This window comes from Phlebotomus papatasi, unplaced genomic scaffold (assembly GCF_024763615.1).
Source record: "Phlebotomus papatasi isolate M1 unplaced genomic scaffold, Ppap_2.1 HiC_scaffold_102, whole genome shotgun sequence".
Lineage (NCBI taxonomy): Eukaryota > Metazoa > Arthropoda > Insecta > Diptera > Psychodidae > Phlebotomus > Phlebotomus papatasi.
The window spans coordinates 22,495-49,796 of NW_026604353.1; the positions used below are offsets into that span (position 1 = coordinate 22,495).

The following is a 27,302-nucleotide window of genomic DNA, read 5'->3' on the forward strand; positions in this document are numbered from 1 at the left end:
GAAGTTTTACTAATTGAGAAATGGGTCGCTTAATAATTCTCGACGAGGTTTTTATCTGAACAACGCGAACCCTTTGATCGATCCCAGGAATTGTCTGAATTACCCTTCCCATTGGCCAAATCGTAGAGGGACTTTGGTCATTCTTTACTAGAACTAAATCTCAGACCTTCAAATCCGCGTAACTCTTGGCACCACTTAGCTCTCTGCTGCAGGTTGTGTAAATATTCCATCTTCCAGCATCTTTTCAAATCTTGAGAAGTCTTCTGGAACAATTGCCATCTCTTGAAACATCCATACTTTTCAGTGCTAAGATCAGGATCCGGAATCTGGCAATGCGGTCTTCCAATGAGAAATGATCCAGGCGTCAGCACGTTCAAGTCTTCCACGTTTTCGGTTACTGGAGTCAGCTTACGGCTATGTAGTACTGCCTCGATTTGAACTAAGAGAGTACCAAGTTGATATTAGATGCTCGGTCAGTAGATTAATTTGAATGAAAAGAAACACGGATTTTGACATAGACCCTTCTCCTCCTTTATTGCTATGACAATAAAGTAATAAAGCAGTAATAGAGGAGGAGAAGGATCTAGGTCAAAATCCGTGTTCCTTTTCATTCATAGTTTCTCATTTGTATCTTTTATTTCCAATTTTATCCCACTTCAATTGCAAACAGGAAAAACTCATCATAAAATCTATCTGATAAATGATTATTTAAAAGATATCTTCTACCTATGAAAAATGACAGAATTTGAACCTCTATGGGGAGAAGGAACAAGAATTTTCTTCTTTTAAATACTCCTGGGTGTTTCGTGGAGCCCTGAGACATATCACCCGAGTCACGTGGGTTTCTTTGGTGATATGGAAACTTCGTATTTTACATGTTTATACTGCATATTTCGTATTGCGGAAACTTCGTATTATAGTACATTACGCATTTTATCATGTCGTATTTCACATTTCGTCTTTCATAAATTTTGTACAAAAATTGAACAGGCGCTACTGATAACTTTCCAAAGCAAATAAAATTTCCCTTTGTCTCAACAGGTGCTACTGATATCTTTCCAAAATAGAAAATTTTCCTTTGGCTCAACAAGCCATACAAATGACTTCCCAAAGCATAAAATGACTAGAAATGAAAGATAGAATTCCCAAAGCATAGAATGACTTCCCAAAGCATAGCTTTGTCCCAACAGGCGATACTGATAACTTCCAAAAACACAGAACATTTCCCTTAGCCCCAAACAGTCAATACTGATAAAATTAGAGCTTGAAGTTCGACTTTAAAGTCAGACCCGAGGCGCATAGCGCCCTTAACTCCATAAGACTGCAATTCTATGATTTTATTGTTTGATATGGTTGTGTAAAATGTATAGCGGACGAAATGTTCAATTTTTGTACAAAATGTATGAAAGACGAAATGTGAAATACGAAATGGTAGAATACTAAATGTAGTAGAATATGAAGTTTGCGCAATACGAAATGAGCAATACGAACATGTAAAATACGGAATGTAAAACTTCTACAGTAGTTTTGTTCTGTAGGATCACTTGTCATCGGCACACACAACACCTCTCTAACTAATTTCTGTAGGCGAGGAAAGGAGTTGCCTTTTAATTTCCACCATTCCAGCAGATCATCCATTTTCTCGTTAATATGGCGGTAAATAGAATATTCCCCTTGTATACTACATGAGGAAGTGCAGTGGCTAGTGCCAGAGCCAGGAGTATTCTTTTTAAATTTTTTAATTAATTTAAGCCAGTCCCATCCGGGGGCTACTGTGGCTCTGTTTATCTCCTCCTCTTACTCCTGCACATTCGACGAAACCTAAAAAGCAATATATTATTAAGAATAATACTACAGTAGAGTCTCTCAAATCTGAATCTCTGATATTCGAACGACGCGACGGCGACGTTTGGATTCAAAATGTCAATTGGGGGGTTATGTTAAAAAATTCGTATACTGGATGAATGAAAATCATACTTATGTGCTTCTTCCTGAATGTTCACATACATTATGATCGTGTAAAATAAAAAGGAAGTATGCTACCACTTAAGACTTTGATCAATTTTATTAAAAGTGTAATTTAATCTCACATAACTCTCGTTAGTTTAAAAAAAATGTTCAGCTTTGAGAGATGAGAAATGTCAAGAAGTAACATATAATCCTAACCGGCTTATGTAGGTGAAATTTTTAACGCGAGCTAACTCGGAATGCATAAGAATTCGATTTAGAGCTGATGTTGGGGGACGATATACAATACGGGGATCTGGGGTAGTAGTAAACCGGGGTAGTTGTAAACACTGTAATTTTTTTCATTAATTTTAAGACTCCTGTCATTTTCCTGATAGCATCACTTTTTTCTTCTCCTGCATGTCTAGAACTTTGTCACTCGTTAAAATTGGTGGCAGTGATAACCACGCGTTTTTAAGAAACTTAGTTGGCTTTTACTTGTAGGCTTACTTGTAAGCCATAATTGTAGTTATCAGCTGTAGCTGATGTTTCCTCGAAAATCTCATGGATCAATTGTCACACCCTCACTGAAATCGATGTTCGCTGTGTGTTTGGTACTTACCTTGAGAAAAAGGAAGATAATTAGGAATTTGTTACCCTCTTTCTGCTTTCTCTGTCCTCTCCAGGAATTACCTTTAAATAAAGAGATTTGATCGTGTGAATTTGTGGCAGAGCTTTCTTGGACTGTGATCTCTTTGGTTACCTGTGGATAACAAGGAGGCTTGTTTAATATCCTGGGGAGAAGGATCAAAATTTTCCTTCCCGGTGGCCTCAACCTGTTTCCCACCAGCTTTCTGGATTGGGCTGCAGAACCTCGTGGAATTCCACTCAATCTTTCACCATCTGTTTGTGCCGAAACAGGTATGAAGGTGAACGTGGGTAAGTCGGAAGTAATGGTGATTTCCCGACAATCTGTGAAATGCACTCTACATGTTAGTGGAGACTCATTGACACAGGTGGAGAAGTTCAAGTATCTCGGGGTGTTATTCACGAGTGATGGTAGGATGGAGGCAGAACTCTCGTCGCGAATCGGTCAGGCTTCTGCAGTAATGAGGGAGCTTGGCAGAAGCGTGTTGAGGAAGGTCGAGCTTAGTCGATCGGCTAAATTATCGGTTTTCAAAGCTGTGTTCATTCCTATTCTCACCTATGGTCATGAGATTTGGGTAATGACCGAAAGGGTAAGATCGCGAGTACAAGCTGCCGAGATGAGGTACCTTCGAGCGGTAAAGGGAATCACTCGTAGAGATCGAGTGAGGAATGTGGCCGTTCGTGAGGAACTAAGAATCGAGGAGCTGCTTCTTCGGGTTGAGAGATCACAACTTCGATGGTATGGACATGTTCAACGCATGAATGAAGAAAGATTCCCCAGAAAAGCTATGCAAGCCATTGTGAGGAGACCTCGACCTCGAGGCAGACCTAGGACAAGGTGGCTGAATCAAATTCAGAATCTTGCCTTGGAACGCCTAGGAATCGAACCCGAACATCTTCCTGAAGTGGCGGAGGACCGACAGGCGTGGGCTGCTAGATTGGATGTCATGGGCCCGCGACCCCAATAGGGATAAGCGGTTGAAAATGAATGAATGAATGAACTTTCACCAAGTCTTTGTGACAAGTAAAAAACTGTCTCTTTCACCGAACCAACACTAATGTCACTACTTTGTTTTTACAAACTTTATCCACTTTACTTTCAATTTTATTTAAGATTAGAGACCTTTTTTCACGCATGAACTTTCTTCGCACACTTTTTCTTCGAGAACAGTAAAAAGTAGGAACGAGATAGGGATATCCTGTGATCAGCTGACAGGGGAAATGCAAAAAATCGATATAGCGATATATCGTTCGATATCCAGTACCAGCGATTTCGATGTTTTTAATTTCAAACGCTAAGAGCGTTAACACTCCCCAGTAATGATTGGGGTCGATGATCCCCAAATTTCTTCTGTAGGATACTTCGCCAGCTTAGTGATGGGTCTCAGAAATTCTCCTCGATTTGTCGACACCTTCACTGTTCGCACACATCCATCATTTACTCTATACACATCGACAACTCGTCCCATTGTCCACTTTAGATCCCCTAGACTTTCCTCGGATAGCTGCACAATGTCTCCTTCCTTAAAGTTTTTCTTGGTCTCTGTCCACTTCAATTGCTGCTGGAGAGTGTGTAAGTACTCTCTCTTCCACCTCTTAACAAAATCCTGATAGACCTTTTGGCAGAGCTGCCATCTACTTAGAGTATTGATCTTCAGATGAGTGACATCTGGATCAGGAAGCTGATTGAGTGGTGCCATGGTTAAGAAATGTCCGGGAGTCAGAGGTTGTGGATCCGTGGGATCATCTGACAACTGCGTGAGAGGGCGGCTGTTAAGCGTGGCTTCCACTTGTGACAGGAGTGTATTGAATTCCTCAAAATTGAAAACAACATCTCCTGCAACTCTTTTTAGGTGATATTTCGTCGATTTGACTGCTGCTTCGTACAAGCCTCCATGATGAGGTGCTGATGGTGATTGAAATCTCCACTGAATGTTGAGATCACTTGTAGCAGCAATCAATTTCCTTTGATTTTCTTCTTGTTCAAAAAGTCTACACAGTTCCCTGTCTGCTCCAACAAAATTGCGTCCATTATCAGAATATATTTCTGCAGGAAGATTGCGACGACTAATAAATCTGCGGAAACAGGCAATAAATGCCTCCGTTGACAGGGAACTGACTGCCTCAAGATGAACAGCTTTAATTGCCATGCATACAAAAACGCACACATAGGCCTTCTGAGTCTTCGTTCTGCTGGCTAAGTCCACTCTAATTGTATGTGGCCCTGCAAAATCCATTCCGACTGATCTGAATGGTCGGATGAGCGTAACTCGAACTTTTGGCAAGTTTCCCATGACTTGAGTTTCCAGTTTAGGCTTCATACGATAGCATACATCGCAATAATGTACTACTTTTCTTGCCAAATATCTTCCTCCTAGTGGCCAGAACTTACGACGCAGGGACGAGAGAAGCAATTGTGGGCCGGCGTGCAACTGTGTCACATGTTCATGTCTTGCAATGAGCTCAGCTAATCGACTTTTAGGTATAATTCGCGGATGGATTGATTCCAAGTCCTCTTCAGATTCCTGAAGTCGACCTCCTACTCTCATAACACCAGTGGCATGGATGAAAGGTCTCAACCTTTGCAGAAATTGAAAGTCCCTCTTTGTATGTAATCTTGACGCTTTTAGAGCCTTTATTGCCTCGCCCAAATGCATCTGCTGATCCTCCCTGATTAGCCAATTTTCCGCTTCTCTCAGCTCAGTCAGAGAAAACTCAGGAAAATCCTTTCGAATCTCGTCGACTGACTCTTGCCAGTTCTCACGAATTGCACATACAGTCAGTTTTTTGGCGTGATTCCAATCTGATGCTGAAGCTATAATGTTTTCAAACGATTTGTGTTCGCTTTCCACGTTCTTGGGTTGAGGAGGGTCCGCAGCTACAGTCATAGCAATAACTTCTTCGGTCTGACCGGGATAGAGATAAGGCTCGGGCCATGAAGATTCATCCTCAATCAACCAGCTGGGGCCACTCCACCAGACATCAGATTCTGCAAGCTTCAACGGAGTTGTTCCTCTTGACAAGATATCTGCTGGGTTTACGTGAGTTGGTACATATCGTCGGTTGCCTCAGCAACTGTGCTAACTGCATTTTTGCGATTTTCAGGTTTTTGCATATTCTGATATTACTGAATTTTCTCTATTAAACTACGCTATTTAAAAAGTTTGGAATTTTCTCTATACAGAGATATTTTTCCGTGAAAATGTTCTAACTGTACTATAGTCACAAAAATTTCTCTGCAACTGCGCTATCTACCAATTTTTCTGCAGTTAGCATAAAAATACACTGAAAAAAGTTGCATTTTTTTTTGTCAGCAACTGTTCTATTTGCAGTTTGTCATTTCTATCCATCACGACTCTCCATTAAAACAAGGTAAACGTTTGCGATTTGTGATTGAGTTTTTCGCGATTGTTGTGCAGGTGAAAGCAAATTAGTGATTTCGGAATTGTAAGTTTTCGTTTCATTTGTTTTTTTGTAAAAATGCTTATTAATTTACTTACTAAATTAGGATTTTGTGAGAAAAAACAGGAAAAATGTTATGCAGGAAGAAAAATCATAAAGCAGCTGATCTACGTCCAAGAGAATGCAAGAAGGAATGGAAGAAGTATCTACATTGCGGGGAAGGCGTTCTTGGGCGATCTGATCGGCAGATTCGTCCAACACGGGGTATGCGATAACCTGGCTGAATTGTAATAAACATATCCCGATACAATTAATAATAATAATAATCAGGATGAACCGGATTCATCTCCTCATACTCTCATTCATGTAGTCGATAATTCGCAAGAGATGTTCACGAGTGAACAGGGTTCATCTGACCAGCCTGAAGTCAAAAACGAGCCACATATTTCAAGCGATAGATCACAAGATTCTCTGAATAGTCACCCTGGACCAGAAATTTTCACAGCAGATGCTTTATTAACCGAAAGTAAGAATATGACTATGATTTTTTATTATTAAATTTTCAATAAGACAGGAGTTTTTTTAATTTCTAATCACATTCTGTTGTTTCTGATCTTTTTCAGTATTTTTATTTTAGAAAATCTTGACATAGCGTGTAAAAAAGAGATCTCGTCCCGAATCATGGGTCCAAAATCGACGCATAAAGTACAAGAAAGCTGAAATGTAATATAATAACATCTAACGGAGAAGGAAAATAAAATTTTCATACACACAGAAAAATTTTGACTCTAAATTTAAGAATATATCCTGGGAACTTAAATTGGACGTGAATTCGTGAGACGTTTAAGTTTAGAAGCTCTGAGCGAATGAAATGGGCTAGAATCCCTAGCTCTGACTGAGAGACCGGGAACTTATGTTCAGCATTAGCTGAAAAATGAAAAATGTCTACAGATTTGCAAATTGCAACTAAAACTAAATGATCAAGGATTTAGAATTAGGGCATTGGCATTCATTGAATGGGATTTGAAATTTAATTCCTGGGTGTTTCTGTTTAAGAATTTTCCATTTTTCTGTGTTTATGAATTTTCAAAAGAAAAAAGATGATGAGACTTTGTGCAGAAATTGAAAATGGATAAAAATCTAAACAAAATGAAAAGTCAGAAATAAAATTGATATCTCATAATCAAGTATTCTTTTAATATAATCATTTAGTTGAACTTTTAATTGCCATATTAGGTGAGATTCTTAACAATCTCACCTACTATAATCCTAACAAAATTTCATGTCGTCCGATCGACCTCAAATTTGGCCAAAATGTGTTTCAGCACTTCCTGATCACGAATATATATGTGGCTAATTTACGTTCCCGGCCGGCCGGCCGGCCGCTCTTTGGAGCTTAATAGCTCCTAAACTAAAAAAGATATCGACTTGCGGTTTTCGGCAAAGGTTATATATCGGGTGAAAATTGCAACTTGGTGCATTGACCCCCCACCCCCCACCCCTCCTTCCGCCATTTTGAAGACCCCCCTTTTTTTGTTTTCTCAATAGCTCCGCCCCTATGGCATCGAGCGGGCTCAAATTTTAGTATGTTATAGCTGGGACTTAGAGCTCTCCATCAATACCAAACTTAAGGTCCCCTGACCCCCCAGACCCGAGCTATAAGGGTCCAAAAAAAATTTCTTAAAATGGCCATAACTCAGGTTCTAATTGCCAGAATTTAAAAAGTGAGGGCTTTTTGGAAAGCTCTCGTGAAATGCCACTTCCCCTTCTAACATCGCAAGTTCATAAAACCACCGCTAGGGGCGCTTTTTTTTAAAAGAAAATTTTTAAATCTTAAAAGTTAAATAACTCAAAAATTCCATTGTGCATCGGGCTGAAATTTTAGTATGTTGTAGCCGTTGATTATACCTATCAAACAAAAAAAACCTTAAGTCGATCTAAAACCCCTGACCCGAGCTATAAGGGGTCAAAGTTCGAACATTGACCGGCCTCTATCTCCGGTTCTAATTAACATATCGACCTAAATTTTACCTTTTTGGTTTCGTCTCGATAAGCACTTTCAGATGGAAGTTCAAAAAGTCACCACAGGTGGCGCTGTGATAGCGTCAAAATTCATCGAAATTCAAAGTCACTTTTCTCAAAAACGGCATTGTGCAAGTTAATGAAATTTTAGTATGTTGTAGTCCAGTCTAGGACGTTTCCAAAATGGTGCGTATGCGCGCTGTGGTTTCAATAGAACCGGAGATATGAGGGGTCAAAGTTCACAAAATTCAAAAAATCATATCTCCGGTTCTATGTGACCGATTTTGATGAATGAGGGCTTAAACGAAAGATCTCACCAAATGCTACAACTTTCTAGAATATTTGAACTTTGTGGGACCAACACCAGGGGCGCCACAGTCGAAAAACCAATTTCAATATCACATAACCTCAATTATCTCGACTGTCGCTGAACCGATTTTGATGATTACTTCGACATAATTGTAGAGCACATTTGTCTCTACATTTCGTCCATACATCATTTTCCACTCAGACTACGCTATCACTCCGATTTTGCCGTTTAAGTGTGAAAAAATTGATTTTTCCCATAATAACGCTTTGAAATCACTCAGATGCCAATTTGACTGCCTCTACTCCACCAAGACACTTAAAATAGGGTTTTAAATGGAAAATCCCACAGAATACAACAATTTTTTGATATAGTTGAAGTTCAACAAATGACTACTTGGGGAACTCTGGATGAAAAAACGAGTTAAGAAACAAAAAACCTCGCTAATCTTGGCTTCTGAGTAATCGATGAGATCATGTTCTATGGGAAAATTATAGAAAACATTCTGGTCTACATTTCACCCATATATCACTTTTGTGCCAGTTCATCCAAATCCTTGATATTTTGGTTTAAATACAAAATTTGTATAATTTCACGAATTTGATTCAAGATAACTGAATGGCGTCTCCCAACTTCAGCTCTAAATCGAATTTGCATGCACTCCGAGTTAGCTCACGTTAAGAATCTCACCTACATAAGCCGGTTAGGATTATCTGTCCCTTTTTTTCAATATGGCCAGAACAATTTTATAAATTCCTGTCACATATCTGGTGCCAATTTCCTTTTTCCATGCTTATTCTCATGTGATCCTTAAGCTTTGTGGAAGTATCCCTTCTTATATCAGAGATCGTTTATTTCCCAAATCATTATTCCCCTAGATCATCGAGCCGCATTCTCCATAACTCACTTTTCGTTTTGGGAGTATCTCTCTGGAATTCACTACCCAGAGAGAGAAAACAGCAATTGATCCAAGCTTTTGTAATGCCTTGACAGCCTTTCTTTTCTTTTCTTTAGTCATATTTTTTTTCGTTTTTTTATTTATATTGTACTGTCCCCTCCCTGGCTTATACAACCTGAGAAGGAGCATTTCCACCGTTTGACTCCGGAGTAGGTTGGGCACCAACGCTAAGACGGCGGTGGACGCATAAGCCTCTGTTATTATGCCTCTAAAAGAGACGCAAAGTTTCAAAGGCAGTTTGGTTTAAATAAATAAATAAAATAAATAAATATTTCACTTTCAGATTAACGTAACACTTTTATGAGGAACCGTTTGTAGACTTTGCAAAGATCCATGAGAGCAAAACAGTGTTGATAAAAAGAAAACACACGCGGAAGATAAATTTTAGAGTAAATTTTAAATGACAATAAAATGTTGCTCTACACGGAGTCAATAGAATAAAGAAAAAGAAAATTCTTTCCTTGTTAGGCTTTGACTGTGATAAACAATTGTGCTATCTGCAAAAATTCCATACATTGCAGATAGACTTTTGAACAACGATGTTAGTTAGCACAATTGCATATTGTGTATTCTTTTAGGAAATGCTTAATTTTTAGTGTGCAAAATCTACTTTTTTCCAATTTCTTTGCATTAATAGACAGATTACTTGTTGTTCTTTCGATATTTGTAATATAAAATAACTCATTCGGGGTTTGATTTTTATTAAAATGTGATTAAAGTAAAAAAATGGTCTCCTGAAAAGTTGTCAAAATGCAGTTAGCACAGTTGCTGAGGCAACCGACGATATCTCCATTGCGACACAATTGTATTGTCCTTGATTGTCTTGACTCGGTGACGCACAAATACTTCGTGTCGAGTGCTCTTGGAGTGAATTTGTCCTAACACAGCCATGGCATCACTCCAATAGAAACATTGCTCGGGCTGAATGCCAAACGCAGTTCGCACACGAGTCATCAAAATGGTTCCGAGTGTTGCAGCACACAGCTCCAACTTGGGAATAGTAATCTCGTCAATGGATGCCACTTTACTTTTTGCTGTCAGGAGACGGGAAGATCGTTTTCCATCCTCATCTTCGACTATCAGGTAAATGGCTGCTCTATATGCCATTTTGCTTGCGTCACAGAACGCGTGAAGTTCTTCCTTGGTGCCAAACTGAATTGTTGCAGCCCATCTGGGAATCTGGATCTGTTGAACTTGTGGAAGATCATTAACAATTTTTTTTCCAATCACTCAACATCGATCCTTCAATTTCCACATCCCAGTCCACCTTGCTCCTCCATACTCTCTGAAGCATAATTTCAGCATGCACTACTACTGGCCCTATTAGGCCTAGAGGATAAAAAATTCTGGCTAAAACTGACATTATTGTACGCTTAGTCACAACTTGCTTAGAGAGATCTGGTGATACATGAAAGCAAAAAGAATCGAACGAGGGATTCCAGGATAGTCCCAAGGTTTTTACTTCTTCTCCCGACAAATGAATATTTTCACAACTATCTAACTCGGAATTCAGGTCAATCAAAACTTCTGCGGAGTTTGATTTCCATTTTGAGAGCTCAAGCTTTGCTTTCTGGAACATAGTAACAAGCTGCCGCTGGGTCTCAACAATTTCCTGAGTAGACGCTGCCGACATCAGACAATCGTCGATGTAAAAGTGATTGAGCACTGCTTTTGCGGCCACAGGAAAGTGCTCACCTTCATCCTGCGCCAATTGGTTCAAGCAGCGGGTAGCCAGGTACGGTGAGGCTGCATTTCCAAAACAAACAGAGCGGAATCTGTAGTCTTTCACCGACTTATCTGGTTTTTCCCTCCATAAAAATCTCTGTAAGTCACGCTGCGAGGGCTCAACTTGGGTTTGCAAATACATTTTTACAATGTCGCATGACAAAGCAATTGCATAACGTCGGAACCTCCAGAGAATGGTCACAAGGTCTGGCTGCACCACGGGTCCAACAAGCAAAACATCATTTAAACTTAAACCCGAGGTTTTTTTTTAGCTAAAGTTGAAGACTATGCGTACCTCAGTTGAGGTTGCCTGCATTCGAACAACACAATTCTGAGGGAACTTCTTCAATAAACCCCAATTTTAAATATTCTTGAAAAATCTGACCATATTCCTCATACAACTTGGGTTGCGCTAACAGTCTTCTCTCCACTGCTCTAAGCAATTGCAAAGCCTTGATTCGACTATTTCCCAACTCCTGGTGGTTTTCCTTCAAAGGCAATTGAACCTCATATCTACCCTCTGCAGTTCTTTTTGTTGTAGTGAGATACAGATTTTCCACCATCACATGCTCTTCTGACTTCATGCTTTCAGCAGAAATTTCTTCCAATTCCCGGATTACTCTGCAGAGCCTCGTGGATTCCACTTTCCACTTTCACCCAGTCTTTACCAAAATAAAAGTCTGTTTTCTGATCCAAAATCACCACTACGTTATTTACTGTCCTTAACTGTGTTATTTATTGCCTTTACTTTAAATAAATTTAAGATTGGAGACACGTTTTTATTTAATTTGCGCGCACTGACTTCTTCACACCTTCTTTTTACTCGAGAGAAAAAGAAAACGCGCGCGGCTTCTGCCCATTGCAGACGTGTTTTACCAAGTGCTCTGTGCATAGTGTTCAATAATTGCTGATTTAAATACGCCGGCGAAGAGAGGTCGTTCTGACGATTCAGACGACTCTCCTGCGCAACCTTCCAAAATGCCTTTATTTGGAAAGTCAAACAAAACCCCAAGGACCCCGCCAGCCACCCTGAAGACGACTTTCTCAACGCCTACAACTGCCACGATCTCAAACACTACAATTTCATCTCTGTCATCTTCATCTGCGACATCTATGTCCACCTCAAAACTTAAAGTTGTTCCAAATATCCCCACGAGGAACACGTTCGATGTCTTGGATCATGAAAAAAATGACGATAATCCTCAAATGAGTGGTGATGAAATTAACCAAAAACCACCACCAATAACAGTTATTCGTGAGGGCAATAACACTGTAATTGCAACTGAAATTGTGAATCGTCATAATATCACAGACATTACTCTGAAAAATATGTCTATTGGTGCGAAATTAATGCTAAAGAAAATGACCGATTATGCGACACTCGTCCGTGAGTTCAAAAATGCTGATGTGAAGTTTTACACTCACGATGTGAAATCCAATATTTCGATAAAATTTCTTTTGAGGGGTCTTAACTTCTCAACAGACGATGATGATGCATCAAAAATTTCAATTGTTGAAGATGATTTGAAAGCCTCCGGTGTAAATCCTGAAAAAATCCAAATATTGAACCCGAGGGAACGGAGATATGAAGGAGAAACTCTGTTCATCATTTCGTTTCCTAGAAATACGATGAAACTTGCTGATCTACGCAAAATCAAAGTAATTAACTACACAGTGGTCCAATGGAAACCATTTATCAGGAAAAACAGAGGACCTATTCTCTGTCGAAAGTGCAATCTCTACGGACATGGATCCCGAAATTGTTTTCTTCCCGTGTGCTGCGGAAAATGCTCAGGAAGTCATGAAACTTCCGCCTGCAACGAGCTCATTAGATGTTGCCGAAATTGCAGAGGTAATCATTTCGCTGATTCTCCAACCTGTCCTAAAAGACAGGATTTCATTGAACTCAGACAACGGCTATCGGCAAGAAACAACAAGCGATCAAACCCTCCCCCTACTCGGACTGAGGAGCAGCCTCCACCTCCAAATCCCCAGCGGAGCCGAAGACAATCTTACGCTAATGTGGTTCGTGGGGGGCCTTCAAACTCTCAACTTTTCTCCCCCGTGGAGATTTCTATTATCTTAAAAGAAGTTTTTACGAGGATGAAATCCTGCAAATCCAAGGAGGACCAAATCGGCTTGATGTTTGAGATCACCTCTAAATACATCTACCCATGATGATTCAACCCCAATTGCTTAATATTGCATTTTGGAACGCACGTAGTATAAATCAAAAATTAACTGAAACTAACTTTTTTCTTAATAGCAATTCAATTGATGTATTTTTAATTTCAGAATCATGGCTCAAAAGTGATTCAAAGTGCTATTTGGCTGGCTATCGAGTTTATAGAAATGATCGGAAAGACAAGAGAGGTGGTGGCGTTGCAATTGCAATTCGCGATAATATTCCTCACAAATTACTACCCCATCTAAATACAAAAATAATAGAGACAATTGCCATAGAAATAAGTCACCCAAAAAATCCTTTTACACTAGTCGCTACGTATTTTAGTCCAAACCAATGCACAAATGATTTTACATCTGATCTTAGACTATTATTTAACAAACCCAATGTTATTGCCTGTGGTGACTTTAATGCACGTCATAGGCATTGGAATTGTATCAGGGCAAACAAATATGGGACAATTTTATTTAAGGATATGTGTAAACATGACTATCGAATTATTTCTCCTAACTCTCCAACTTTTTACCCTTCTCAATCTAACTCCACACCAGCTACTTTAGATATAATTCTCACGAATTCAAACTTTGCCCTTGATCAAGTCAGAACTATTCAGGCGTTGTCATCCGACCATCTCCCCGTAAACTTCAAAATCAATACTACTTTTCAAATGAGAAAATACCCAGCCCTAATTCAGGATTATGCATCGGCCGACTGGAAGATGTATAAACAATTGATCAACGAAAATATTTCTTTATCAAACAAAGAAATCAAAGACAAAACTCTAATTGATCATCAGATTTTAGATTTCCAATCTATCATTTTATCAGCTGCTAAATCGGCTATTCCTTTAAGGACACTAAAATCCAAAAAGAATTCGGATATTCCAGACTATTTAAAAGATCTCATTTCTCATAAAAATAAAATTCGACGTCAATGGCAACGCTCTAGGGTGGCGGAGCTCAAAGTCGAACTTAGGAATCTTGAAAAAATAATAAAAGAACAAATTAACCTTCATGAAAATGATAATTGGCAATCACATGTTAGATCACTAAATTTCAATCGTCCCAATTTATGGAAAACTGCCAAGTTGCTGAAGAATAGAGCTCAAGGTATTCCACCCCTTCGGAAGGGTAATCAAGTTATCATAACAGATGAACTTAAATCTCAAGAAATTGCTGATAATTTTTCCAAATTTCATAAAAATAATTTACCTAAAAAACGACGATTACTGAAAAAGTCGCACAAACTTTAAAATTACAAAAAATTATAAATTCCCCTGTTAAGGCCGAACATCTTCCTACACCCCGGTTAATATCTACAATAATTAAAGACTTAAAAAATAAAAAAGCTCCAGGCATGGATAAAATTAATAACAAATTAGTCAAAAATCTTCCTAAAAAAGCAATAATATATCTCAACAACATCTTCATAAATTGTCTGAGGATCAACTACTTTCCAGACCCCTGGAAGATAGCTCAAGTTATCCCCATTCCCAAACCCGGTAAAGATAGTTCTTTAGCATCAAATTATAGGCCCATAAGCTTATTACCAGTATTTGGAAAAATTTTCGAAAAAGTGATCTACAGAAACATTAATAATTTTGTAAACAACAACAATATTTTGTTAAACGAACAGTTCGGTTTCCGACCTGGACACTCCACCAATCACCAACTGCTTAGAATCACTAAAGAAATTAAATCTAAATTAAACTCCAAGACTTCAACTGGACTTATTGCATTTGATTTGGAAAAAGCCTTTGACTCCGTATGGCATGATGGCCTTCTATATAAAATGAACCTTTTCAAATTTCCTATAAATTTTATAAAAATTACACTATGCAACAAATTGACAACTTTTTTCTGTCTCAGAGGTCCCACATGGTACGTTTGATAGAGTCGAGTCTCCTGATCAAGAATATGGTTTTGGTTTTTCTCCTATACGTCACAATTTTTTTTTAATAATAGTTTAATATTTTTCTGCTTTACCTTACATTATCCGTTCTATCTCAGATACTGGTGGACGGAACTTAAAAAATGTGGATCCGTTGGAAAGGTCATTAGTTGTGCTTCAACTTTGCTGATAACAAAAAACTTTGTAAAACCACTCCTTCATGGTGTAAAATTAGAGTTTCTCTAAAAATTACCAAAACAGTGGTCTTAAAATGAGGTTTTAAAAATTTGTATAAAATAAACTAAACAAAATATTAAAAATCCATTGACACCAGACGATAGGCACTACTTAGGACTACAATTTTGCTCATCTAAGACATCGCGCTCCGATCACTCTAAATGCCTCATTTGTTGGTTTTTGTCATTTTCCAAAAATATAAAATCCCTAATTTCAGCAAATTTCTCAGAGCAAAATTGTAGTCCTAAGTGGTGCCTATCGTCTGGTGTCAATGGATTTTTAATATTTTGTTTAGTTTATTTTATACAAATTTTTAAAACCTCATTTTAAGACCACTGTTTTGGTAATTTTTAGAGAAACTCTAATTTTACACCATGAAGGAGTGGTTTTACAAAGTTTTTTGTTATTAGCAAAGTTGAAGCACAACTAATGACCTTTCCAACGGACCCACATTTTTTAAGTTCCGTCCACCAGTATCTGAGATAGAACGGATAATGTAAGGTAAAGCAGAAAAAATATTAAACTATTATTAAAAAAAAATTGTGACGTATAGGAGAAAAACCAAAACCATATTCTTGATCAGGAGACTCGACTCTATCAAACGTACCATGTGGGACCTCTGAGACAAAAACCGTGTTGCATAGTGTTATTGAATCGTATCTTTACAACCGTAAAGCATTTGTACAAATTAATTCTGGGAAGTCCTCTTTGTACTCTTTAGATTATGGTGTCCCTCAAGGAAGTGTCTTATCTCCTCTACTTTATAATATTTTTACTTCAGATTTAAAAATAAATCCTCCTGTAAAAATAGCATTATATGCTGATGACACAGCTTTTTACTACTCTAATACAAATCCAGATGTAATCATCAACAAATTATCAAATGCTTGTGCTCAGTACATTGATTATTGTTCTGATTGGCTAATTAAAATTAACATGGATAAATCTCAAGCAATTTTCTTTACGACCAGAAGAGCTAAAAAACGTCTTCCAAATTCGCCCATTCGGATTAAATCCATGGAAATAAAATGGACTAAAGAAATTAAATATCTTGGTATGATTTTGGATCCTAAGCTAACGTTCAAAGATCATATTAACTATACTATAAATAAGTCATTAAAGGCACTCAAAATACTTTACCCTTTAATCAATAGAAAATCGAAACTCTCCACTCCCAATAAAAAGTTATTATATATTGCTATTGTACGCAGTATTCTTCTGTACGGTTGTCCCATCTGGGAAGTCTGTGCTAGAACGCACAAAAAGAAGCTTCAAATTATTCAAAATAAATTCTTAAAAATTATTTACAAGAAATCATGGGACTTCTCTACAATCAAACTTCATGAGATTGCCAAAACTCCTCTTTTGCAAAACCAAATTTCTAAGATTAAAAATAACTTTCTTCTGCAATGCAAAACCTCCCACCACTCGATTGTAAGTCAATTAGCACTTTAAACAGTATCATTTGTATAAAATACATATCTGTCTCGCATTAAATCTGTAAGCACCATATTACCTTGTGCCTAATTTATTTTTTCTTAATCTTTTATCTTTTAATACAATTCAAATATTCTTAACAATGTATTAAAGTTGAAGCAAATCAATGATTTGGAACACTTACAATGTAATTATTTTGTAAATGTACAAAAAGTAGCTCAATAAAATATTCTATAATAATAAAAAGCAGGAACGAAATAGGGATATCCTGTGATCAGTTGACAGGGGAAATGCAGAAAATCGATATAGCGATATATCGTTCGATATTCAGTGCCAGCGATTTCTATGTTTTTAATTTCAAACGCTAAGAGCGTTAACAATACTTATGAACAGTTAAAATATCAACATTTTTGAAACCCGCGTTTTAGGAATAATAAATAATTACTTTTTTATTTTGTAATTAAAAATGTCTTTTATTGACAAATATTATACTTTAAGGAACGTTTGACACATGTGTTGGTTTGCAGATTTTTTTTTTAACTGGAATAAAAAAAGAAATTTGAATTAAAATTTTTTTTTTTAAATAAAAGGAAAACAAACTTACGTAATACATTTTATACATTTTAAAAAATGGTAAATAGTATCTATGAATCTGATATGAATTACTCGGCGCTATTGGAGTCCCATTGTAATGCGATATTTTTGCAAGCTACTGTATGAAAAAAAGCTGATTCTCTGTCACCGAACTGAAAAAATGACTTATCTTTTTTGTTTTAGACAGAACTTTCTCCAGTTCCTTTGCATTGTCTTCCTTCCTTTTTCTTTTCTGGGCCCCACTCTCGAAACTTCTGGGCCTTACATGCCTATCTGAAGACATTTGTGCTTCAAATTCAATATCTCTAACAGAAAAAAAATCACTGAAACCCTCGCACAAAGTACAAAACGCGACACAAAATTCACTGGTTCACAGGAACAAAGATGTGATAGGAAGACAAGCGGCAGGAATCACTTTACTGAATCTCTGAATTTCTCACTTTCCACAAAAAATAATTCAATTTCTTCAGAGAAATCTGGATATTAAAAAATGGAGCAAATTAATTGCTTGATTTATACACTGTCAGATGACAAAAGAATAGAAGTTTGATGGACAATGATCTTGATCTTGTTTTAGAGTTCATCAACTGGTTAACAATTATCCGCTAATTGTTGGGAGGGAATTTAATGTGGCTGAAATGAGTTTTTTCTTGTTAATTGTTGATTGATTATTCATTCTTAAACTCGTCTAAATTATTTCGCGCCTAATATTTGAATGTTAACGAATTCATCATGTGCGCAGATACATTTGTGGAGGCTTCAATATGAAAAAGGAAACAAAATATTGCAAAGGGAATATTTTTAATTTAAATAAATAAATGACTCTGTGGTGAGGACTCCGTAGGAAGACAGAAAACGCAAAGTAGTAGAAAAATACAATAATGATTTTTAGTGGGGCCTCAGCACCAAAAAATTAAACGCAAAGTAGTAGAAAAATGCTTAATAAATAAAATAAATAATTTTGAGTGGTGGCCTCAGCACAAAAAAACAAAAAATTTTCCAAAGTGCAAACCGCTTCAAACTTTTTTTATATTGTCGGACATTAAATGCTCTTATTAGCTTATAGCAATTTAATTTGCAATTTTTTTCGTAGTAATTTTTATTTTGAGACCATTGTGACCATAGTAAGCTTTTTAAATGTGGAGGCCCAGTTCCTTGGCCTCAGGGAACCCACCTAAATCCGGCACTGTAGATTGTGCTCTAGGAACAGTTCGTGGACTTCTATCAATCATTTTGCTCCGAACTAAGGACACATCAATAGAGAAAAAGGCGCGCCATTGTCAGTATTGACTAACCTACTAAATATCAGGTTGGTGTTCTTTCTTTATCCAATACCGGAGAGGATTTCATCTTGAAGGCTCATGAGGAATAACTTGGAAAAGGCCATTTCAACCATTCAACGACATAAGCCCCAACACAAAAAAAGACAAACGAATGTAAAAATTATTTAGTGAGTAAATTCTTTTCAATAAATGAATAGTAACAGAATGGTCTTTGATCACCTGAAAGTTGAGGATATTCATCTTGGGCTCATAATACTGCTTCATAAGTGTATCCAAAAGTCTGAGTACCCAATCTTTTTGAAAAGAATAAAAAGACAACACATCTTTCAAAAAAAAAAAACAATATAATAATGAGGAATAAAAGAAAGAAAAATGAAAAGTAGCAAACAAGACTTCATTTATTGAAATAACAAAAAATGTATTTTTTATGGCACGAGATCACTGAGGTTTTGAAGTTCTTTGATCATAGGTAATATTCAAAATGCGGTCCTAACGTAAAGTGGTCTTCACCAGTTCTATACTAATCAATATTAAGCCACAAAAAGAAGGGATCGGTAGGAATCAAGACATGCATTTCCCCTCGAAAGGATATTTTTGTACAACAAGAGTCAACAGAAAAAAATCCCACATATTCTTTCACTGCGGATGAGTGCATTTAGGGTTTGCGAATGGATTCAAGAATTCAAATGGAGCATATTATTGATTATAAAAATTCCGGTGATCACCAGTGAGAATTTCTTCACCTCAAGACTAAAAACACCTTTTTAATCTTGCCCAGAGCTTCCGGTCCGGATATGGACCTTCTTCAGTGGCTATAAAGGATATTTTATTACATTAACATTTATATTATATACAAGGTCGTTATTTGGACAATTTCAAATTCACTCACTCGACTAAGACTATGTTTTTGTGATTTCTTGAGGATTCGTTCACTTTGTGGGAATTAAGGGTAAACATCACAGCAGGAAAAATCAGTTGGGAAGGTTTGTATGGGATAAATATTTACAATTTTCTAATTTTTTTAAAATTTTTCTTTCTGCAAAGACTCTTTCTGTGACGTGTTTGGCGCTTTTACTAACAATTTTTCTTTGTCTTCTAAACGGCAATTCTCTTATCATTTCCCCTCTTTTTAACTAGTTCAAATCTCTCTTCCCCAAGTTGCTTCGACTCTGCAATTCATCGATTATCATCATTATCATTTCCCCTCCGTGATTGCATGCTAATTATATTGGCATATATCGTACTGATGTAAACATCACCCTTTTTATTGACGGTGTTTTCACGGTTTTTCTGAATGTGAAGTGTTTCAAGTATTTCCCTTTTTCCGCGATGTGGGTGCATATCAATGATGGACACATTCTCGAATCGAAATTTATGTCCAGTGGATGCTGTGTGATTGCAGAGAGCGGTTACTCCATCGTTTTTAATTGGGGGTCTGCAATCCCTTCTGTGCTGATTCATCCTATTTTTTAGGTGCTGTGATGTGGTTCCTATATACACCTTCTCACAACCCCCACATGGAATGCAGTATACCACATTGGAACGAAGTTCAAGGGGAACAGAATCCTTAACCATTGTGAAGAATCTTCGATTCTTCCCCATAGTCCGGAATGCCACACCATGTCCCAGGGTTTCTCCAACTATTCTCCTTATCCTCTCAGACACTCCAGGAATGTATGTGACCGAGTGAAAAACTGTGGGTGATTCCCTCTCTCTCCTACTCGATGGATGTGTTGCGATGTTGCGATTCATGAGGAGCCTAATTATCCGTTCCGGAAAATGGTTGAGTCGTAGGTAAGATCGTATCCTCCTTGAGTTATCATTATTTTCTTCTGAAGTCAATGTATGTACTCTGTTCATGAAATTTCGGGCAACATTGAGTATCATATATTTAGGGTGGCCACTATTATAATTCAACATCCGATGTGATGCACACGTTTTTGAATACCAAGTGGTCTTCAGGGTCGTTTCACCAGGTCGGCGGCACACCATCATATCCAAATAAGGAATGGATCCATTTTGCTCAATTTCCATTGTGTATTGGATCTTCGGATGAAAGGAATTGAATTGTTGGAGGACTTCGCCCACATCATCCCTGTGCACCGCAAGCAGAAGGTCGTCCACATATTTCTTGGTGAACATGATTCTCAGTGTGCTGTTTTCAAGAGTTTTCTCAATAGCTCTCTGCATGACAATGTCAGCAATGATGGGGCTGATCGGTGATCCCATGGCCACTCCATCGAGTTGGGAATAAACCTCCCCCTGGAACACGAAGTACCCCGTGGTGAGACAGAACCTCGTGACTCGGATTAACATCTCTTTAGATAGATTTGTTGTATGAGAGATCTCTTCAAACCGGCGATCTACCTCCTTCGTTATTCGTGTTCCAGGGGTTAAGGATCCTGTTCCCCTTGAACTTCGTTCCAATGTGGTATACTGCATTCCATGTGGGGGTTGTGAGAAGGTGTATATGGGAGCCACATCACAGCACCTAAAAAATAGGATGAATCAGCACAGAAGGGATTGCAGACCCCCAATTAAAAACGATGGAGTAACCGCTCTCTGCAATCACACAGCATCCACTGGACATAAATTTCGATTCGAGAATGTGTCCATCATTGATATGCACCCACATCGCGGAAAAAGGGAAATACTTGAAACACTTCACATTCAGAAAAACCGTGAAAACACCGTCAATAAAAAGGGTGATGTTTACATCAGTACGATATATGCCAATATAATTAGCATGCAATCACGGAGGGGAAATGATAATGATGATAATCGATGAATTGCAGAGTCGAAGCAACTTGGGGAAGAGAGATTTGAACTGGTTAAAAAGAGAGGAAATGATAAGAGAATTGCCGTTGAGAAGACAAAGAAAAATTGTTAGTAAAAGCGCCAAACACGTCACTGAAAGAGTCTTTGCAGAAAGAAAAATTTTAAAAAAAATTAGAAAATTGTAAATATTTTTCCCATACAAACCTTCCCAACTGATTTTTCCTGCTGTGATGTTTACCATTAATTCCCACAAAGTGAACGAATCCTCAAGAAATCACAAAAACATAGTCTTAGTCGAGTGAGTGAATTTGAAATGGTCCAAATAACGACCTTGTATATAATATAAATGTTAATGTAATAAAATATCCTTTATAGCCACTGAAGAAGGTCCATATCCGGACCGGAAGCTCTGGGCAAGATTAAAAAGGTGTTTTTAGTCTTGAGGTGAAGAAATTCTCACTGGTGATCACCGGAATTTTTATAATTAACTCATCACACCAGTTAAATTATATATATGGACATATGGAGCATATTAATTTAGCTCATACAGACAGTGGGGATGGCGACAAAATTTTTATATTGTCTTTGCTGGACGTCCCCTTTTCCTTGGTTTTTCTTCTGCAGTTTCCATTTTAGATTTCTTTTTCTTGGCTACTGAATGTGGAGGGCACGTCTTCTTAGTCTTATCTTTTGGAGATCCCCTTCTAGATTTCGTTTTTTTGTCATTTTTCTGTCGAGGTGTAAGTTGTGACATCTGTTCCGGTTCTGGGTGCCCCATTTTCTTCGGTTTGTCTTTAGCAGATTTGCAATCAAATCTCCTTTTTTTAGCGGCTTCCTGTTCAGCCTCAAGTCGTGACATCACTTCCGGATCAGTTAAAATTTCACTGTGCCTCTTCTTGCGTCCACGACGAGATGTAGAACTAGGTTTGGCTTTTGGAAATGGTCTTATGGATTGAAGGATTAAATCTAAGTTTTTCTTTTTGTCCTCTGGTGAAGTTACGACGTTACCTGATGGCTCGGTTGAATTTTCAAGAGGTACAGAGGAACTGAATTGTGTTGGAATCTCAGGGACATCTGTAACAATGGATGGGTTGAAGTCTTCTTCATTGAAAATTAATAGATTAAATGGCCATATGCCAGTCGCTCTGAAACCAGAGACATTATTCGCTCTGGTCATAGCTGCGTCCATGGCCAAGGAAACTAATCCTGGGAGATCGTATATGGACATGGATCTTCCAGGATGTGCAGTTATCCATGAATCCATATGTCTCATCATTGATCTCTTCAAGGGGCCAAAAACTGTGCGATCTAAGGGCTGGAGTCTGTGGCTGCAATGTGGAGGTAGCGATAGAACAATAATTCCATTTTCTTCGCAAAACCTAAGACCTGCGATGGACAAATGAAAGTCATGGTTGTCCAGAACAAGAAGCACGGGATTTGTTGTGGATGCACCGGAATGTCTTTTGAAATGCTGCAAGAACTGTAGGAAGTGGTTTGCCAGCATCCATCCAGACGGATTCGCTGCTCCGATGCTTCCAGGTGGTGCTCCGTTGATGAAATGGTCGTAATACTTAACCCGCGGAAATATAAAAAACGGTGGGATTGTATTCCCAGCTGCATTCACAGCAAGAGCGATAGTGATTAAACAGCCTCTTTCACTCGAAGTAATACGACCAATTCGCTTTACTCCTCGTCTACAAATAATCTTTCCTGGATCTTGCACGGTAGTAATACCCGTCTCATCCATATTATAAATGTGAGAAGCGTCAAAGGTATGTCTGAAGTACACTGATTACAGCTGGTCAAAAAATTTTCCCACATTTACCTTATTAAATGCAATTGCTCTTTGAAGACTCGTAGCTTCGGGCTTTCGTACAACCAATTCCGGATGACGTTGCCGAAAACAATACAACCAATCAATACCAGCCATTTTCCTTTCATTCCAGGATGGTAGTGTGGTGATTTCCAGCTCTTGAGCATAATCAAACGCCAATCTTCTGACATTATTTATAGAAGTAGTAAGGGTGAAGCAGAGTACTGTTTTGTGGGCGTGGCTTTCCATGGAGCACGAGACTGTTTTGTGACGCCACATCGATAACTCTGGTGGGTGGGCTACCTGCAGGTCGGTTTTCCCCGCTCCCCGCCCTCCTCTCCCCGTCCTCCTCTCCCCGCCCTCCTCTCTCCCCGCCCTTTCCGGCTACTATTTTGCGTTTTGGTTAACTATTTTAACTGAATATGGAGCACAATACTGATTTGTGGGCGTGGCTTGTCTGTGGAGTACGATACTGTAGAGTGGGAAGCGATTTCATTGGCTGTGGAGCACGATACTGTTGAGGGACGCATTTTCATTGGCTATGGAGCACGATACTGCTGAAAGAAGCGTTTTCATTGGCTATGGAGTACGATACTGCTATTTGAAATGTGATCCGTTTCAGACGCCATATTGATCTTAGCTGTAAGTTTTAGGCGACCATCTTGAACTTTTTGGAACTTTACACTTTTTGAGATTGCGCTTTTTGATAGTCATTTTGAATATTTGAATTAACGGAAATTACTTTGGTGGACTCTTCCTCATGTATTTTTTTTTCTCCCTATATAATTTATATGAGAAAAGGTCTGCCATCCATGGGAATTGATCACCAGACCTCTCGGTTGCGAGTCCAGCACCTTATCCATTGTGCCATTGTGGCATGATAGAAGGTTTGTCAGAAGTCTTTCCTATGCAGTAAGCGGGATTCTCTATACTCTTTGGCCTATATGCACTGTCCAAGTGTGGAAAAATGCAAATGCAATATGAGACCTTTTCGCGCGCTCGAGACCATATGGGAGAGACTATTTGTATGAGTCTTTGTGCGACAATTTGATTCCTTCAGATGAATGAAGCAACATGGAAAAAATGTCTTGCAGTGCGCAATATAATTGTAAAATTGAGTGGAATTTCGCAATATTCACTAATTTTTTCTGGGGATAAGAACTATCAATAATTTTCATTGGTTATTGAACAGCATGATGTTGATGCCGTCATGCAATTTAAACCATTTTCATTGGATATTGATCAATAGATATTGAAACGTCATTGAGTTGAGATTTGCATGTAAACAGTTTTTTGTTTTTCAAAGCATGCAACTTTTGAGCTTGCGTATTTCAATATTATTTGAAATATTTAACTTTTTTCTTTAAATTGTAACATAAATTGCCGAAAAATATCTTAATTCTTCACTTACACGATTGTATCTCACATCATTCACATCTCTTGTTGATATGATCAAACGATCAATTTTATGCAATTTGTCTAAAAAATATTTTTCATTCAGTTATTTCAGATAAGAAGTGATAAATTTCGTGAAATATATTGAATTTCTGCTTATTGCAGATGGTGACTGCCATGAAATTTCAAGAATCTTAGTTTCAGATCCTCAATTTTCAAATAAACAAACTGATGATCAAAGATGTTGCTATGCATTTTTATGCAGTTGTGCGGGATTATTCGAAATTTGCACTCCTGTATCATGCATAAAATAAAAGAATTAAAAGATGAATGAAAAAATGTCAATGTGGGCAAAATTTCTTGTCTTGTGTATGAATCATTTAACTCTCTTGATCGCAAGTGGGAAAGTATGTAAAAAGTGTTAGATTTCTCATAACTTTGTATTACAATGTTCTTTTTCTCTGACATTAGAGAATTTTTACAATATTACAGAACAAAATTATTCAAAGTGAATTATTGATTTGTGTTTTCTCTTATTATAATTTAGCAAATATGAAAAAATCTGTAAATATATGTACAATATTTAACTAAGAATTTGATTATGTGGAGAAATGGCAGCAGAGTGAAATAAAATAGGAACCGGCTTTTCATATAAAATTGATTTTTATGAATGAAATGTTGTATACACTTCTATAATTCGGTACCTGGGATGCTGAATTAACTTATGCATTTTTCATTGATGACTCATTATCAAATTTATGTCTATTTCTGTGGGACATATCTCAAAATAGAAGATGAAATCCTCTTTCTTTTGTAGAAGAACAATTTTTTAAGATGACTCTCAGTAGAATAGGCATAAAAAATAAAATTCAAGAGATACTCACTAAAATAAAGTCAAAGATTTGCGTTCTTACACTGATAAAGAAATTTAGCCTTGCACTCACTAGCACTTCATCACTGAATACTATTATTTTTAGTTCTTGACCCTAAAGCTTCATCCTCCCCCTAAATAAATGTTAACAAAATTTTATTTATTACATTGAAAAACAATTTTAAAAAAAAGGAACTTCACTTGTTATTTAGAAAAATGTTCTATTTGCCCCTCGCATCCTACCTCTAGACTTTATTCTGAGATATGAACATGACATGTCCAAACATGTTTCATCGTGTATGAAACAAACATTTTGCATACGTTTGCATAATTTTCTCGGGAAATTTCTTCAGTACGATCAAAAGATCCTAAAATATTTTATAGGAATTTGAACATTGGAAAAAAAGTCTCATTTGTACCCCTGATTTATTGATGAGTGGAAGGCATTTTCTTAGTGAAAAGTGATAAATCACAAAATAACTTATCTGAAAATATGGAGACAAAAGAAAGATCACATCAAATTCCAAATGTAATAAAGGCAAAGCAGCACTTCAACAAATATAATCATGATCCTGCTGAGGAACTTCGAAAGGATGAGGAACAATATGCAAGAAATCGACAACAAAATACAACTCCTGAACTACTGAATGCATACACCTACTTTCTAAATCGAACATGCACAATGTTTACCAACGATCGGGTTTACTCCAGAGAATTTTTCACCAGTTGCTAATATATATGCCGTAAACTACTGGGATGGAATTGATGCTGTAGAATTCACCCAAAATACATGGACAACGTTCTGTGCCAGCAAGCAAACTTTAAGAAAAATTGTTGGGAGAGGATGCTGGAAAGGATGATGCTAATATGGAACTTGAGCTGCTGAATATTCAACTTGAAAACTGCATGAACATTAGTAGTTACTATGCCGTGGAAAATTCCGAACTACTTATTCTCAGTAAAAATGATGGAAATGATCGTCTATCCCTAAATATTTCAGAATTTGACAAATTAATGTTACTTTCTGAATTTATAAATGCAACTTTGATTTACAATACTTCTGTACAGTGGTATGTACAAGAATATTTTGAGAGATACAGCAATGCTCGTAAATCTTTAGGTGTGCAAAGATTGGAAAATTCTAATTTTTCAAACAGCAATACTTTTGATCCACCAGTCAATTATTTTTGCCTGTTTCATGAAATTCCTTTTGTAGCAAGTAAATCAAATATTTCTTAAAATGTAACATGTGTATAAAAATCAAATGATGTCAAATATAAAGATGAGAAAACGTAAATGTAAATTGTTTTAATCTTGTATATTTGCAATCTGAATCCTCTTAAGATAAGAAGAATGAAGAAAAAAATGAAACTTCAATTGCACAGGGTTATGCATTATGCCAATATTTATCTATACCAACATTCCCTTTTCATCTCAACATATTTGCTATGTGAGCAAGATTAAAGTCAATGAAATAAAATTATTTATGAGAATTTTGTCTTGTTGTGAAAAGAAATTGTTTTACAATCAATTATTTCAACATTAGACAATGTTTCATCTGTGCATCAAGAAAAACACAACATGTTTCATTGATGCATGATGAAAAAATCGATATGAAAATGCAGTGAAAAATTTTACCAACATAAAAAAAATCTGCAAAGAGATATCATATTTTTTATCATCTTGCATTTTTTCTGCATCAGAATATTTTCTTCACGTGAAAAAAATCTTCAAAGTGGCGTCTGGCATTTTTTCTCAACGTAATCTGATTTTTTCTTTGCAGCATTAGCAGGATTGTTTTAATTACATT

The 27,302-nt window shown here is 37.2% G+C and overlaps 1 protein-coding gene across 1 annotated transcript; it reads right to left on the reverse strand.

Moving 5' to 3' along the window:
- Positions 1-3,899: 3,899 nt before the first annotated feature.
- LOC129808834 (uncharacterized) lies at positions 3,900-21,251 on the reverse strand. The gene is made up of 6 exons (XM_055858745.1): positions 21,208-21,251; positions 20,584-21,126; positions 20,144-20,394; positions 10,870-11,030; positions 10,063-10,469; positions 3,900-5,556 (listed from the first exon to the last, which is right to left on the reverse strand). The coding sequence occupies exons 1-6, from the start codon at positions 21,249-21,251 to the stop codon at positions 3,900-3,902; spliced, it is 3,063 nt and encodes a 1,020-aa protein (XP_055714720.1).
- Between the last annotated feature and the right edge of the window lie 6,051 nt (positions 21,252-27,302).

Coding starts and splice junctions, on each gene's coding strand:
- LOC129808834 (XM_055858745.1), bottom strand. CDS start 21,251: ATGGACACATTCTCGAATCGAAATTTATGTCCAGTGGATGCTGT. Junction 21,127..21,207: donor TTATGTCCAGTGGATGCTGT/GTGATTGCAGAG, acceptor CCTATTTTTTAG/GTGCTGTGATGTGGCTCCCA. Junction 5,557..10,062: donor TCGCAATGGAGATATCGTCG/GTTGCCTCAGCA, acceptor GAGTGGCCCCAG/CTGGTTGATTGAGGATGAAT.